The sequence below is a fragment of the Panulirus ornatus genome, chromosome 14, assembly GCF_036320965.1.
Source record: "Panulirus ornatus isolate Po-2019 chromosome 14, ASM3632096v1, whole genome shotgun sequence".
In the NCBI taxonomy this organism is placed as follows: Eukaryota; Metazoa; Arthropoda; class Malacostraca; order Decapoda; family Palinuridae; genus Panulirus; species Panulirus ornatus.
The window spans coordinates 50,810,865-50,828,938 of record NC_092237.1 but is presented as its reverse complement, the minus strand read 5'-3'; the positions used below and the strand labels follow the sequence as shown (position 1 = coordinate 50,828,938).

The following is an 18,074-nucleotide window of genomic DNA, read 5'->3' as shown; positions in this document are numbered from 1 at the left end:
TTTACGTGTAGTGGTGGGGGATGTGCAGTGAGGGGCTTAGACGGACTTATGAGCTGCAAGGGATTGGATTTTTTACAGGTGTTATAGTGATTATAAGAGATTTGAAGGAATTTAATTTTGGGATAGAGTGCAGAGAAACTTCTAGCCCAAAGTGGTTGAATACTGTAGCAGAGCAGGTTTGTTAGTCACCTTCTCTGTACATTTCTGGCCAGTCACTACCATATTAAGGGAGCATGGACAATATGTATCATTTCTCCTTTTTGGATTGCCAGTTGTTGAAGAGCAGTAAACACTGGAAAAGATGTTAAAGTAACTTTAATGGTATTGTATAGAAAGAGACAACCTAATCGCAAAATATATTGCAGACAATAGATAGAGCATATGATTGTCAAACTCCGAAGTGATAGGAGTTTGAATAGAGGCATGTCAGATCATTTGGGAGAAAGTAGAAATAGATGTTCTTTAACAGATTACAGGCTGAACAGGAGTATAGAATGGCAAAGACTCAGAAACTGAGTAACAAGCTGAAGATTTAAAGCTACAAAGAACTGATGAATTGAAGATTGAAAAATATCATGGTGTCTGAATATATTGTAATAGAACAAACAAGTGGCTTTAGATTTGATTTTTTTTAAAGCTGGTGATGTGTGGATCATGAGGAAGAATATTAGAAAGTATAAGAATAGATTAATGAAATGAGGAATTGCAGTGATCACTAGGGAGAAGAATTAGGTATATCAGATATATAGGATGTAGGAGTGAGTGAGGAAGTGATGAGAGGACATAATAGCAAGTACAGATGTGCTACAATAGAAGGCCAGAGTGATTGTAAAAGTAAAGAAGGAATGAGGAAATGAAATTATTGGTTAAGTGTGCTTTAGGGGTGTTTGAGAATGTAATTAGGATTGTAAGATGCGAAATTAAATGTCAAAGAAAAGATAGACATAAATGACAGTTTAAGTAAAGCTGCTGAAATACAGATGGAAAGTTTTATCATAATATAAGTTTCCCCCTGCCTGTGGCCCTCTGTGGGTGAGGCACTAAAGGCTAAGAAGTGGCACTGGAGTTCATTAGTTATGGAGACTATTGCCATGGCCACACCCTCGAGGGAGTCCCAATAAGGAATAGGCCTCAGAGATTTAGATAGATTAAGTGTAGGAACTCGCATCAGACAAGTTAGGTGATGAAATGTGGTGAACCTGATGAACATAGAAAAAGGGTAGCAATGAGATAAGATTATTTGATATAGATTGCTTAGAGGGGCTTTTGCTAACTCAAATGGCCATAAAATGAGAGCAAGGAAGTTTGTGGAGCCAAACGATGCTTCAGATGTTTAGATACCTTCAATTTAAATCTGTCTCCAATATTGTGTGTATGTACCAAACATATTGCCCAAAACTTTGGATTTATGTTTTTGGTGATATTTTCTTTTGGTTCGAATTGGTTTGATGTTCTATATGGGGAACAACTTGCTGTCCATATGAATTATTTGTGGATGGTAGATTCTGGTTTTTGTGCATTAAACAATACAATGTATGAATATGTGCAAATTAGCCAGCTGTACATTTTTACCAATACTGCTTTTCTAAGGCAGAAAAAGCAGTAAAAGAAAAAATACATTTATACGGTGGAGTCTCCAAGGTGCAGTAATTCTCCTACCATTCTTAATCTCCTCTTGCATGACTTTCCTTCACCTAGCACAGAACTCAGTGTGAGGAACTCAGTGTGGTTACCATTTGTGATTACTGCATGTTTGTTCCTGGAAGAGTTTGACACTTGTGTTGCCCCATCTCTTAACCTTGTATATAGGTGTTATGTCAGCACTCCTTTTTCTGTATGCACACACATGCACCCCAGCCTAAGCCAGGTACCCTTATATCAACCATTCCTAATGGGAGGATGAACTTGGTTGGGGGAAGGCTGACTGGCACACTGAGGATTTGAATCCATGCAAGTCTGACCCAGGTTTGGTCCATGCTGACTCATGGTCGTTAATGCTAACCACAACACCACAGAGTCCACTTAAACACAGATGAACTCAGTCACATCACAGCACCCAGACTCTGCCAAAGCAACATCAAATTTGCAACACTGGTTTACCCACAGCAGAATGTGTGCACCACTACAGAAGTCAACCACCACTATCTTAACATTTTACAGTCATGAATGCAACTTCCACCCTTTTGTCACTATGAATGAACATCCATTCTTACTCAACAAAATGTCAACCATAGCAGGCATCACATAGCACACACATTACATTCACTCGCACGACAAAAAATTAACAGAGTTCATAAACAAATGAAATGCCTTCAGAATTAGACAAGAAATAGAATCCCCTAGCATCCTTTATAAACAATTCCCATCTTGAACTGTTTCACCTGCTTGGTCATCCATCCTGTATAGAATATAACAGAGCTGCAAACCACGCAAAACAAAGTGCTTAGAAAATTTACCATCAGCCTTGGATCCACAAACATTTGGCATCTGTTTAGTGAAACAAAAATACTTGTAATACAGTCTCACCTTGGCATGCTCATCACTCGCTTCTTTACGAAAGCACTTGGTAACCTACCACCAAGTAGGAATGAAAAGCTGACCTGTCTCGCATTTTAACAATGTGTATTCATAGATACCTCCTCCCCAAACTAACACAACAAAATATATACACTCTAAAATGATACGTATAGGTGCTAATCATTTGCCCTCTCAACTTTTTTTTTTTTAACTCATGACCTCCACCAGACATTTACTCATCTGTAATTGCTCTCCCTAGACATGTGAGTTTCTTTTACTACCTTTGTTCTGGACACCATCCTTTACTCCAACATTGCATACACCATTTCAGCTTACTGTATGACAAGAGTCACTATGCTCTTCCCTTAGAACACTGAGGAGTTACTCCTCAGTTACCTTGTACTCATCCTACAAAGACACGGTAAATATCGCCAAACTTATGACCTGTGGTCCTGTCGGGTGAATGTGGCTGCTAGTTTCCTGGTTACTGCAGGAGCCCCTTACATCTAATAGTAGGAAAATGTACACCTTTTGATTGAGAAGCTCTTGAGTGGATTGTGGTCCTTTTTATGTATTGAAAATGCAGGAAGTTAAGGTATTATCACCACTTTCTTAAATGATTTTATTTTAATGGAGTCCATCGTTTCACTGCCACTGATTATAGCACAGTCTTAAAGCTGCAAGAGCTCCATTAAAGGGAATCTAGAAATACTTGTGACATGGTTACATTCTTATAAAACATGTTTCAAGTTGAAACACTATGAATCAAGCAGTTGAAACCAATTTTGTCAGTGGGAATTACATCCCAGTACAAACGTTTTCTGATCTTATCCATATGGATTGATTGTACGTGAAGTACCTTACCGCTATTATACCACACACTGTCATAACATAATTTAGATGATATCAAATGAAAAATTGGTAAATAAGACTTTGATGTGAGCATGTGGTGCTGCTGGAAAGGAATGGATTATGAGGGTCACTGAGAGGTGGAGGGGCACTTAGCTTGTGTGTCACCTCAGCAGTATCTGATTCAATAACATTTGCTTTATCATAGGTAATGCAGATGATTTCTGATGGAAATTTATCAGTGTTGTGGTGGGATGAAGGTTACTAGGAGGGAGAGAGGAGGGGGGGACTAGAGTTCTGTGTGTCACCACCAGAATCTGGCTCAATAACTTGTTACATCACAGTTACTACAGACTTTATGTAGCGCTGAGATTTTCTGAATGGAACACCAGCATTACCTCCAAGAAAAGTGTCTTGCAATCTTTGCCTGCCTTAATCCTAGGAGCAGTTTTCTCTTCCTTGCTAATCAACATACTAGCTGTCATTCATTTTCAAATGAAGCTGTTGTCATTTTGATTAAACACTCGTTGAGGTATGTAGCTTCATTCCTCGTTAATGGTTTTTGAATATTTAGGCTGTTGCCATGAATTTTTCAAATCTCCCAAACTCCCCTAATTTCATTCCATGTTTGATATCCATATATCTTTCCTCTCTTGAGGATCATCAACATTCCTTTGAAACATATTGAAATGACTACACATATTTAGAGGCAGTGAATAATGTGGTAGAAGTTACAGCAGCGTTCATAAACCATGGCACATGTCACTTGTGGATTTTACAAGTGGATTGTTGTAGGTTGGATGTGAATGTATTTTGTCTGTTTTTGGGACTTGAAGTGAATAGTAATTTGCTATAACATCAAAATATGCCTGATAATAACAGAAGTACCTTAAGATATCCTGACCTTTTACTCTTGAGGTTTTTTTATGCATTGAAAAGGTAAAGGTAAAAGATTTCATTTCATGTCTTTTGCAAATATTTGGCAAGTCAATAATGTATTATGATTTTCAACTTGCACAAGTCCAAAATATCCTAAGTTAAAACATCACGAGTTGGGAGGTAGTTGTATGTATAATGACCAGGATTCACACAACGTAGAATTCAAGACTCAAAACTTCATCTTTGATCATTTCCCTTCTGTGCCATCATGCCATATAACATTTCATTATTACAACCAACCACAAATATATACAAGACTTCTTACAGACCTTAAAGCAAAGAAATGTACTTAGACAAATTCCCTTGCCATCAGCAAAGACCATGGAACATATATGCAAACCCTAAGTAACACCATTACTAACCCAATCATTGGAAACAGAGCAACAGACAGGCACATCTTCCTGGATGCTAACGACTAAAAACAAGAGCAATTAACTCAGAAAATTACATTTACCCTGACTCCAGTCCCTACATGTGAATCATTTCTAACCAAAAAGGACAACACCTCATATGCCAAAGGGCATACATACATACTCATGGAACGTTGCTCGAAAATTAACCTGAAACTAGTTGTAACCCAGAGTGAAAGTTATTAAAGAACTAACCCCTCACCCCAAACAGATGCTCATCCACCCTTCATACCCTCTGACTAACTAATAAAATGCAGTTAATACCTTTAAGAAATACCCTGCAACTGGACTTGATAACATGTCGAGCTTCAGTGTAAAACATTGTAGCTCAAATGCAGTCTAAGCATTTGCAGATATATTCTCTTACTGGCAACACAAAATTCCAAACATTGAAACTTGCCAACATATTACCCCTCCTGAAAGCCTCAAAGCTCCCATACTCCCTGCTATCCATTTACTCTTTATTTTTATTATCATCAGTGTCCAAACTACTTGAACTTCTCATCTACAGCTGAATAAAGCTAGTGGTTTTTTCTGGCTTCATGCAACATATCCTAGATGGCTCCAGCCAATTGCAATGATTTTTTGTTTGTATCAGTGTGATTGGGCATCTTTTGCTTGATTCTGTTGTGGATTAGTTTTTCAGCGAGTATGGATATTGAAGATAGCAGCAATTTAAAGTGGTATGAGGAGGAAGAAATGGATGGATTGAAGGGTTTCATAATGGGTATTAGGTGGCAAGCTTTCTGATGTCTGGGATTTTATTGTGTAACCAAAAGTGGTGAAGATATCAAGAAGAGCTTGTATGGCAGTGGGGCTATAGTTGGTCTGTTGTTAAGGAGTGTTTGATGTGCTAAGAGTATCAGTAGGTGTGAAGAAGTGGATAATCAGTTTTAAAGATATTTTTTGTATGATTTTCATGATTTCCCTGTTTGTGGGTGTGGTTGGATTGTGGTTGATTTCTGAGTTAATGTAATATGAGTATGATTGCACAGTCTTTTCGGTAGAGCTGTCGTTGGTTCAGGTTAGAAGTGCTTCATGAGTTTAGGCTTAGGAGGTATAGATTTTCTATTAATCTCTGGAACTTTTTCCTAGGGATTTAGTGATTAGTTAAGTTAAGGTAGTAGTGCCTGTTTTCTGCTTGCTCATCTGTGAATGATTTTGTTGCTTAGAGTTTGGATAGGTTTTGTGACCTTTATTGAGTGCAACTGATTTGTCTGAGTATGTTCCTTTGCTTAATGAGCTGATGTTCTTTAAATACATCCACCCTATTTTTTTTTTTTTTTTTTTTAAGCAATACAGGGACTTTGCTGGCATGTTTTGCTAGGGCTGGAGGTTTGTTTAATTTTATTAATTCTTACTAAACATATATTCACTATATGAATAGAGGGAGATAGAAACATCTATTGTGGCTATCAACATTTAGGCCATGATTATGTTTAGAGTGATTAAGAACTGACTGTCTTTATTTTTAAGACCCATAATTGGTCAACCCACAGAATATGGTTGATGGGGAGTGTTTGCATATTTGGCTTTTATATTTCAAGATCCAGCAGCTTTTACTAAGCAAGAATGCTTTTTATCCATAAGTGCTCCTGTTACAGAGCACAAATTATTATCATAGATTATGCTTCCCCCCCATTTTATATATAATTAGTTTTGAAATAAATGTTCATTCCCCTCTGTCCACATACCTCAGAAACAATGAGCATCATATACAGAAGCATATACACAAACATTTGCCATATAGTCTCTCAAAATGTAATGATTTATGAATATATAGAATATCAGTTTAATGTCTGTTGCTGCTCAGATCAGGTACACATGAAGACCTTTAGTCTGCTCTCTGCCACCTTATTTATTACTTGTCTGCCGTGTAATCCTCCAGACTGGATCCTTAGATTGACACAAGCATCAAGTTGGCTTCTTTCATGGTAACACACACAGAAACAAATTATGAGTTGAGAGGAAGAAATAAAAGAAGTATTGTCATCGCTCGTGGGCTAGCATAAGTAGAGATGACCCAGATAGAGTTCTGGCATCTGACAAGTGATAGCTGAACCTTCATGATGATGGTCCCCATTGACAGGCGAGTTCACTCGCATGTAATTGATACCTGACAGTTGATTTGTCCTTTTAACAAATTGCTTCCAGATATTGGCAATGAAAAAAAAAAAAAATTGAATGTTAAGTCTTCATTATAACTTTTTCATTGTTATGAATATTAGACTCTATCAAAATTTTATGCCACTGTCTAGTATTGTTACTAATACTGTGGATGTTCATGCATGTTAACATCCCATATACCATTTCCCACTTTGTGAACATGGCACCTATGTGAGGTAAGAAGGGATAACTTAGTGAGGGCCTTTGACATAGTAGTGATTATCCCATGAGCATACAACAGATAATGCCCTGCGAGTCTGTATGGCTGTAGAAGTTAAGCAGCACCTCATGGAAAATAGAATAATTGTAGGGAATTGCAACAGTTCTCTGATGATCTAATCTAAATGTTACCTTTTCTGAGAACTAAATCCTTGACCAATTCAAAACAAGACTATTGTTTTACTATTGAGGTACCCAGCTGGACATTCATGCTTGTTTATAACAGCCTCATGATAATTATGCGCTTGGAAGAAAGCAACTTTGCCTATATCTTTGTTACTGTCCTCATGGAGTTTGGAGAAAACTGTTGTACATCCAGTTTTTGATATTGCATAGCAGAGATTTAAGATAAATGTCTGCAAAATATTCATTCTGGAATTAACCATAAACCTTACATATTATGAAATTAGAAGTAAGAAGGATATGGTAATTGTATTTTATGTTTTTGTGGTGCCAAAGAGTCCAGTTGATACCACATACTCATCTGCAAATTTAAGCAGATTAACCAGGTTTTACACTGTTCCAGCAACTACCATATTAGCAGTGGATATGCTGATGCTCAGACCTCTTTTAAGTACTTGTGTTTGTCTTACTGTCCTTGATACAATACAGTACACATTACTGCTATAACTTCCACATGCTGTTTGCATGAAAACTAATCAGTGAATCATTTCTGCATTTGTATTGCTTTTAATTTTGATTCTTTTATTTTTCCAGAAGCATCTTGCCTCCACTAATGCATATTGATCCTTTGAATGAAATCAGTAAACTTCATAAGAGCTCTGCTCAAAATTCAGTAGCATTTTTATTGTCTTTTCTAAAAAATTATATCTGCATAAGAGGTGAGGTTATTTATGTTACAGCACTGTCGCAGAATTTTGTAAATGGCTTGCAGTGTAAATACTGGGTGAAGAACCAGATGCCTCTCATAGCACATCAGATATTACCCTTAAAATCTCCTGAAAAATTAACAGATAAATCATAAACATGTATAGTGGGTACATACAGTCAGTATAGACTAATGATTATCAACATTTATCATTTATTTATTATACTTTGTCGCTGCCTCCTACGTTAGCGAGGTAGTGGTCAAGTTAGAATTGCCATATATCATGTATGCCTATACTGACCTTGCTCAAAACATTGATCTTTTAGTTGGTGATTGTTTTTTAAATGTATTATTCTTGTATGTTTTCCTTCACAGTTTTCTTCGGTAATGCATGAAGTGACAGTTATCTATATTTTCAGAAAAAATATAGAGAAGCCTATATGATTCAAAACATTCAACATGTAATCAATAAAATGATACAGTAAATTAATTTTCATGATTTTAGTAATCATCTATATTTTTAGAAAGTATATTACCGAAAGGAAGGAAAGTAAAGTGTTTTAGATATCTGGGAGTGGATCTGGCAGCGGATGGAACCATGGAAACGGAAGTGAATCATAGGGTGGGGGAAGGGGCGAAAATCCTGGGAGCCTTGAAGAATGTGTGGAAGTCGAGAACATTATCTTGGAAAGCAAAAATGGGTATGTTTGAAGGAATAGTGGTTCCAACAATGTTGTATGGTTGCGAGGCGTAGGCTATGGATAGAGTTGTGCGCAGGAGGGTGGATGTGCTGGAAATGAGATATTTGAGGACAATGTGTGATGTGAGGTGGTTTGATCGAGTAAGTAATGTAAGGGTAAGAGAGATGTGTGGAAATAAAAAGAGCGTGGTTGAGAAAGCAGAAGAGGTGTTTTGAAATGGTTTGGGCACATGGAGAGAATGAGTGAGGAAAGATTGACCGAGAGGATATATGTGTCGGAGGTGGAGGGAACGAGGAGAAGTGGGAGACCAAATTGGAGGTGGAAAGATGGAGTGAAAAAGATTTTGTGTGATCGGGGCCTGAACATGCAGGAGGGTGAAAGGTGGGCAAGGAATAGAGTGAATTGGATCGATGTGGTATACCGGGGTTGACGTGCTGTCAATGGATTGAATCAGGGCATGTGAAGCGTCTGGGGTAAACCATGGAAAGTTGTGTGGGGCCTGGATGTGCAAAGGGAGCTGTGGTTTTGGGCATTATTACATGACAGCTAGAGACTGAGTGTGAACGAATGGGGCCTTTGTTGTCTTTTCCTAGTGCTACCTCGCACACAAATGGGGGGGGGGGATGGTATTCCATGTGTGGCAAGGTGGCGATGGGAATGAATAAAGGCAGACAGTGTGAATTGTGTGCATGGGTATATATGTATGTGTCTGTGTGTGTATATATATGTGTACATTGAGATGTATAGGTATGTATATTTGCGTGTGTGGACGTGTATGTATATACATGTGTATGGGGGTGGGTTGGGCCATTTCTTTCGTCTGTTTCCTTGCGCTACCTCGCAAACGCGGGAGACAGCGACAAAGCAAAATAAAAATCAATAAAATATTACCGAAAATAGCTAAAGAGAATGGAATCTTTACCTAGTTCTCACCCAACATTCCATTTTTAATCTATAAAATTACATGATAGAATGGCTTTTTCATATATTTTTTCTACACAGTCATCTTCTGAAGGTTCTTACCAAATGCATGAATGAGCATTGATATTTCTACACATGGAAAATATGAGAGAAAATAACTAAAGGAGATTGGGATGACAGAACCCCAGAATATACCAAAATTAGCATATATATATATATATATATATATATATATATATATATATATATATATATTGAGTATTCCTGGTAAATTATATGGGAGGGTATTGATTGGGAGGGTGAAGGCATGTACAGAGCATCAGATTGGGGAAGAGCAGTGTGGTTTCAGAAGTGGTAGAGGATGTGTGGATCAGGTGTTTGCTTTGAAGAATGTATGTGAGAAATACTTAGAAAAGCAAATGGATTTGTATGTAGCATTTATGGATCTGGAGAAGGCATATGATAGAGTTAATAGAGATGCTCTGTGGAAGGTATTAAGAATATATGGTGTGGGAGGAAAGTTGTTAGAAGCAGTGAAAAGTTTTTATCAAGGATGTAAGGCATGTGTACGTGTAGGAAGAGAGGAAAGTGATTGGTTCTCAGTGAATGTAGGTTTGCGGCAGGGGTGTGTGATGTCTCCATGGTTGTTTAATTTGTTTATGGATGGGGTTGTTAGGGAGGTAAATGCAAGAGTTTTGGAAAGAGGGGCAAGTATGAAGTCTGTTGGGGATGAGAGAGCTTGGGAAGTGAGTCAGTTGTTGTTCGCTGATGATACAGCGCTGGTGGCTGATTCATGTGAGAAACTGCTGAAGCTGGTGACTGAGTTTGGAAAAGTGTGTGGAAGAAGAAAGTTAAGAGTAAATGTGAATAAGAGCAAGGTTATTAGGTACAGTAGGGTTGAGGGTCAAGTCAATTGGGAGGTGAGTTTGAATGGAGAAAAACTGGAGGAAATGAAGTGTTTTAGATATCTGGGAGTGGATCTGGCAGCGGATGGAACCATGGAAGCGGAAGTGGATCATAGGGTGGGGGAGGGGGCGAAAATCCTGGGGGCCTTGAAGAATGTGTGGAAGTCGAGAACATTATCTCGGAAAGCAAAAATGGGTATGTTTGAAGGAATAGTGGTTCCAACAATGTTGTATGGTTGCGAGGCATGGGCTATGGATAGAGTTGTGCGCAGGAGGATGGATGTGCTGGAAATGAGATGTTTGAGGACAATGTGTGGTGTGAGGTGGTTTGATCGAGTGAGTAACGTAAGGGTAAGAGAGATGTGTGGAAATAAAAAGAGCGTGGTTGAGAGAGCAGAAGAGGGTGTTTTGAAGTGGTTTGGGCACATGGAGAGGATGAGTGAGGAAAGATTGACCAAGAGGATATATGTGTCGGAGGTGGAGGGAACAAGGAGAAGAGGGAGACCAAATTGGAGGTGGAAAGATGGAGTGAAAAAGATTTTGTGTGATCGGGGCCTGAACATGCAGGAGGGTGAAAGGAGGGCAAGGAATAGAGTGAATTGGAGCGATGTGGTATACCGGGGTTGACGTGCTGTCAGTGGATTGAATCAGGGCATGTGAAGCGTCTGGGGTAAACCATGGAAAGCTGTGTAGGTATGTATATTTGCGTGTGTGGACGTATGTATATACATGTGTATGGGGGGGGGGTTGGGCCATTTCTTTCGTCTGTTTCCTTGCGCTACCTCGCAAACGCGGGAGACAGCGACAAAGTATAATAAATAAATAATAATATATATATATATATATATATATATATATATATATATATATATATTTTTTTTTTTTTTTTTTTTATACTTTGTCGCTGTCTCCCGCGTTTGCGAGGTAGCGCAAGGAAACAGACGAAAGAAATGGCCCAACCCCCCCCATACACATGTATATACATACATCCACACACGCAAATATACATACCTACACAGCTTTCCATGGTTTACCCCAGACGCTTCACATGCCTTGATTCAATCCACTGACAGCACGTCAACCCCGGTATACCACATCGCTCCAATTCACTCTATTCCTTGCCCTCCTTTCACCCTCCTGCATGTTCAGGCCCCGATCACACAAAATCTTTTTCACTCCATCTTTCCACCTCCAATTTGGTCTCCCTCTTCTCCTCGTTCCCTCCACCTCCGACACATATATCCTCTTGGTCAATCTTTCCTCACTCATTCTCTCCATGTGCCCAAACCACTTCAAAACACCCTCTTCTGCTCTCTCAACCACGCTCTTTTTATTTCCACACATCTCTCTTACCCTTACGTTACTCACTCGATCAAACCACCTCACACCACACATTGTCCTCAAACATCTCATTTCCAGCACATCCATCCTCCTGCGCACAACTCTATCCATAGCCCACGCCTCGCAACCATACAACATTGTTGGAACCACTATTCCTTCAAACATACCCATTTTTGCTTTCCGAGATAATGTTCTTGACTTCCACACATATATATATATATATATACCCCCCCCCACTCTCACACACACACACACACACACACACACACACACAATGGTAGTGTTATCAAAATTGTGAACTTCGTATTGAGCTAGTGCAGCAATGTTTGATATGAGGTAAGAAAAGATTCATAGCCAGTCAAAGAAAATCATAACTTATTTGTCCTAGTGCTCTCATTAGAACAATCCCCAAACACCAAAATACATGAGGTACACTTGTTGGATATGAATTATTTTGACACAAATCTGAACTCTAAAACTTGTAAGAGCTTATCAAAAGTTTTGTGTTGCTGTCTTTTGTCGGGAACTCATCTCACCAGCACACCAGTCAGTACCCCAGTAATGGAAATTTCTTGGAAATGTTTTGCATTACAGTATTTCACTCACGTTCTATGACATACTGCACTGAAGCTACTGTTATACACATTGAATTGTGATCTAGTAATGTAATATCAACTGTACAAGCTTGAGGAATCATCAGGAATGATACATAGTTTCACTTATGACACAGCCACTGCTTCCCTTCTCAGCATTTCATGATTCATATATTTGGATGTATTTTGGCTGAACATGATTTTTACATTTTTTGGAGGTATCTAACCCTTGATACTTTTCATAGAGTTACACCCTACCTTCTCCAGTCTGGCATTCCAGACTTTGGTAACCCCCATAATCCAGATGTTGTTGGGTACTGGTGCTCAAAGAAAGGGAACTCATTTTTTGTGAGTTTTACAGCTCCGTAGTTTTGTGTGGACAATTCTTAAGCATTTGCTTATCTTTATGGTGCTTTTATATGCTCTCTTTTGAATTGCTGAATATAGGACAGTGCGTGTGTCAAGACAACCCACCAGAATAGGCTCTAAGGCCAGTGGTTTTAAGCACTTGGGTGTAATAACTTACTCTGCCTGTAGAGTAAGCATTGAACATTTCGGGGTCTGTAACAAGGAAGAATTTTGAAAATATGATAGATAACTTATTTTGATATGTAAAACTCCCTTTAAATCTTGTACTGTGATAATGGAACTCTGCAGGTTGTTATGATTTATCTGAGATGTTAGCAGGCCCTTTTGGCTATGTAGGGACCCATAATCTGACAAAATCTCTGATTCATCAACTCCCTGTTCCCCCAATGTTGCTTAATTTGAAACTCTGTATTCACAGCTGTTTTTAGATATTGAATTTGAATATGTTGCTGTAAATTTAGAACCTTGAATTTTACATAATTAAATTTCCATAAGAAATCATATATCTTTAAGAATGAGTACCATAGAAAATGGGGGTGCAGTGATGCATAAAATGGGGATTGCTCACAACAATGCTGTGACTTCATCCTGACAGTGAAGGCATATAAGGCAAAGGCTTTTCTTAGAAATAGTCAGAAGTCACACAAAAACCTTTAAGGGACAATGTAGGCAGCTTATGAGAGCATAGCAGTAAGAGAAGAAGACTAAATACATGGATGTGAATCCTTTTTGTGATAGAGAAAAAAAAGATTTATATCAGATTGTGAATATAATGGTTATTCCTACTCTCCACACATATTTGATAATTTTTCCTTGTCTGAAAAAGATTTTTAACCCTTGCAGAATACTGTACTTATGATTGCACTTGATGAGATTTTGACGTTATGACTGGGCTGGTGTGTACTGCTCATCACTTATCTAGCTTTTTGTATAAAAGACAAGTTAGCTTCTATGGACAAATTGATGTTCTTGTAATGTTAGAGATGACAGTGGATGAATTGTTTATGATTTCTATTATCAATATAATTTTCACATACTTTATATTTACATGTATAGGTTCATATATCAGCAAAAATAGAGAAATTTGTGGCCTTGGTGGCAACATTTATGGAAACTGGGAACTTCCCTTTCCTATGCTTAGAGGGTTTATGGGTGTACTATGGCCTGTGAGGGGGTTTGGCACCCATTCATGCCCCTGCACATCCACCCCAACCTAGAACTTAGCCTTGAAATTGTGGTTGGAAACCTTATTTGTATTCATATGGGTGGAGCTGTTAATGAATGTAATGTTGATTTTTTTTAATGGGAAATATTATGGAGGATTTATTTCTCTCTCTCTCTCTCTCTCTCTCTCTCTCTCTCTCTCTCTCTCTCTCTCTCTCTCTCTCTCTCTCTCTCTCTCTCTCTCTCTCTCATAGTAACTATTAAAGGATAAGCTTTGACAAGTGCATAATATTTAATGAGTATGATATTCTCCAAAAAAATGTTTGTTTGATTAAAAAACTTTCACTTCCAAAAACTGTCCCTAACATTTGTTACATCCAACAGTGGACAAGATGACTCACATGGTTGGTTCTTATGCTCCAAAGGAGGATATTCAGTCGTACACAACACCCATGGAAGATGCTCCTTCAGGATTGATTGCTCGGGGACATTACACAGTGAAGTCATTTTTCACAGATGATGATGGAAATGAACATCTCAAGTGGGAATGGTCCTTTCAGATTAAGAAGGACTGGAACTGAAGAGTATCCTTAACTGTAGCATTTATGATAACAGAACTTAGGGTTGTTTTTGTTTGTTGATTAGCAAATGTTGTTCAGTCAGGGACTTTAGAAAGTACATTGGCTTTTTATAAAAGAGATTTGGTGATGGACAGAGTTCATGAGTATGGCAGAAAAGGTAAGAGATAGCTTGCTGAAAAACAGCTGAATGCATCTCTCAAATATGGTGCTGAAATTGCTTGTGCTTCTAAATTATTGGCTCTGATAATTCTTCAAAATTTAGACCAAGTCAAGTATAAACTTGTAGATATGTTAACTTACCTTTTATGCATATCTACAAATAAAGGTTTGTGTGCTCAGGCATTTAGACAATAGGAAATTAAATTGTAAGCTCTTGTTGGTATGCTGATATCACCATCATAAGATTTGATCCTTGTAGGTATGCTGACATCTCAAGAGCCTGATGACCTGCTTCATCTTCCAGCAGTTGATAATGCTGCACCTTCACCTTTATTTTCTTTATGTACCCAATAGGTAGAGTAAGTCTCTAGCATTAGGGTTAGTATTCCAAGTTTTATTTGGTGATTTTCCATTGATAATCTGCCCCCAATCATGGTTTGTTGCCCATAACCTTATTGTGAGGCTGCCACGCTGTAGGTGACCATTGGCGGGTAAAGCGCACAACTTTTTTAACCAGTTAGAGTTTCTCTAGTTAGTGGTGGATTAAATAGAAATCTAAACCCAGTGATTTTGTACCCAGTCATGGTATTGTAGTACTAAGCTAGTTTGTATCTCATGATTGTGAGCCTATTTGATAAACCAGTTATGTATAAATGGCATTCCTTACTGCTTATATGGAAGGGTATTTATGCAATAATGCTATAAACCTTTGATTTTATGAACTATTTACTGTTGAAGATTTTTTTAAGTAATTTGTTTGCCTAGGTCTCTGTCTTTGTGCCCAGGTGCATTGGAATCCAGGGAAATATCTTTAAATACTTCTAACACTTTTTTCATTAACCTGTGATAAGGAAAAGTTAAAAAGTTTTCTCTCAGTTGTGAACCTGATTTATCTGCTGTGAAAAAGCTGTGCCATTAATGGTGTAAAAACCAAAATCTGTACAAGTGCACAAATTGGGAAGTATGAGTAATGTGTAGAAAAGTTTGTTTAATTTTTTGGACGGCATATGTCATCCAATCTGGAATGTTACTGAAGCTTAACTAGTCATTATATAACCATTTAATGGTGAACAGGAGTTACTAGTTTTTATGCATATTCTACCTATTAGTCAACAAACTGATAGTCTCCCATTCTGTGGGATATGTTCCAAGTATTTATTGAAGTAGAATCACTGTGATCGTTCTTAAGATAGAGTTATATCTTTTTTAATACTCTGAGTAAAACAGAATTAAGATTCTTGCAAGATTTGCAGCCTTATTCCAATATTTGTGCAGTTACCTTGAAGTCCAGCACAAAAACAGCAAGTATTACACAGCTTTATAGGCCCTTTGTAAGTTTTTTACTTGAAACTTCCTACCATGGAATCAGTAGGCCAGGGCCATGCTGTCCCATTAATTTGAAATTAATTTTGTTCACTGTCAACAACACACACCTTTGTTTACAAGAATCACAGCATATGAAATATGAAGGCTTGTGCCTATATGTGGCTCTCATAACAGTTCCATAGCCTACAGATAATTCCTGATTCTGTGATATAATTTTGGTACGAGCTTTCATACTTACTTTTCCACTTTTTTAACAGCAATGGCTTTGCCTAAGTGTTTAACCTGGTGATGTTATTGGTAGTGCCTTTAAGTTGATTACTGCGCAATATGTATTTAGATGTGATGCGTCGTGTTTGTACATTATTTTGAATTTGGTCTGTTGTATTTTGCTTAACATAATATAATCCAATCGGTTCTTCCATTTGTAACACTGTCAAAGAAAGGACACTTTGACACAATCATCCCATTCAGTTGCATTTGCAGTGAAAGCTTTGAAGTTATAGGGTAGAGAAGAAATTGTGTTGCCTTTTGTATTTTTACAAATGAATATGAAGTATTGTCAGTTGTGTATTACATCTGAGATTGAAAATGTTGTTGGATGGTACTAACATGGGGATTATCTCTGCTTACATTCTGTAAAGTTATGAAAACTAACGATATATTACGTCAAAATTTTTATGCCAGATATTTATTTTATCCTGGAATTTATTTGAGACATGTACTAGGTACAGATGCTTGTAATTAGAAGTTATGACTGTGAATAACATGGAAATTGCCTGTACCCCACCATCACCTTCACTTTCTTTCCTCAGGTTGTGAAACCTGAAATCAAAGTGTCAGAGAGCTAGTCCATACAAAAAAGATGAAGGAGGGTTTCTAGTTTAGATTTTACCTGCAACTAGAGTCCCATACCTGAGGCTTTTATTTCCTCAAATTAAAGATTATTATGGGTATAACCCCCCAAAAAAAGAAAGTCCATGCAAAGTATGGCAAGATTTTCCTTAGAATTTGTGTATGAAAAACTACCTTCAGGGAAAAATGCTTTAATTACAAACCAGTTTTATTTATTTGTAATTATGGTCACTATTTTGTGTTCTACAAAAATTAGAGTAATGAATTTGTTATGACTTGCATGTACCTTATCTGAAACCCAGTTAACCAAAATCTTGGCATTGCTTTTTGATCTCCATTGTATGTCAGATATTATTATCTGGTATTTGTGGCAAAATGAGTACAATTCAGAAGCTGAAGTTTTTGTTTCACTGGGTTCTGGATAATATTGATAATCATGTCATATGCAGTGAAGAAAAACTCAAAGATGGTTGTTGGCAGTCGGCATGATGGTTATTGGAAGAGAACCAGTATTGAAACACCAAGTTTACCATCAAATATGCGAAGAAAAATGTTATGGGGGCAATAAATATTTATAATTTTTATCACTCTCGTTTTTCTTGTTTAGCCCATATAAGTTATGGAAAACAATACATATTGGTTGGCTTTAGCCTACAACAACTCCCTTACTGCACAATACTGGTAATAGTAAATATCAACAAAGCATTTAACAATTTATCCTGACACTTCCTTATACAAAAGGTACCGACAACCCTCCACAAAAATGGCAAGGCTGTGTTAGCCAACGTTACAGTTGGCTGCCAAGCTGGAGTCATTCATAAAGGCTTTACTTCCCCAGTCCTTAGAATACAGTGGAGTCCTCAGGTTTCTTTTTTTTACCATCTTAAACCCAGAAAAATGTGAGTCAAACTGACACCTTCACATAACACTGAATGTTCAGCTACTTCCACTTTACTCTAACCATACTCAATAACACATGAGACAACATTTACTACCCATAGACCAACATCAACACAAGGTCTTAAACAACCCTTATCAGTACCAGTTTTGAATGAAAGAAATACTATCCTCAACAACATTCATTCTCTATACCCTGAATTATGCTCCACCTACTTAGTCATCCACTATGATGAAAGCAAATGGCTGCAAAATACAAAACAGCACTTGAAACAATCGTCATCTGCCTTGCAACCACAGAGTTTTGACACCTGCAAAACAAATACTTCAAATACA

The 18,074-nt window shown here is 37.7% G+C and overlaps 1 protein-coding gene across 2 annotated transcripts in view; it reads left to right on the top strand.

Moving 5' to 3' along the window:
- The window catches only part of RhoGDI (rho GDP-dissociation inhibitor), a 36,863-nt gene extending 19,438 nt beyond the window's left edge, over nt 1–17,425 (top strand). For both annotated transcript variants that reach the window (XM_071669862.1, XM_071669861.1), the window contains one exon: nt 14,308–17,425. In XM_071669862.1, coding sequence (XP_071525963.1) covers nt 14,308–14,504 — 197 coding nt within the window. In that variant the 3' untranslated portion in view covers nt 14,505–17,425. The remainder of the gene's footprint in view (nt 1–14,307) is intronic.
- The last annotated feature ends 649 nt before the right edge of the window (nt 17,426–18,074 follow it).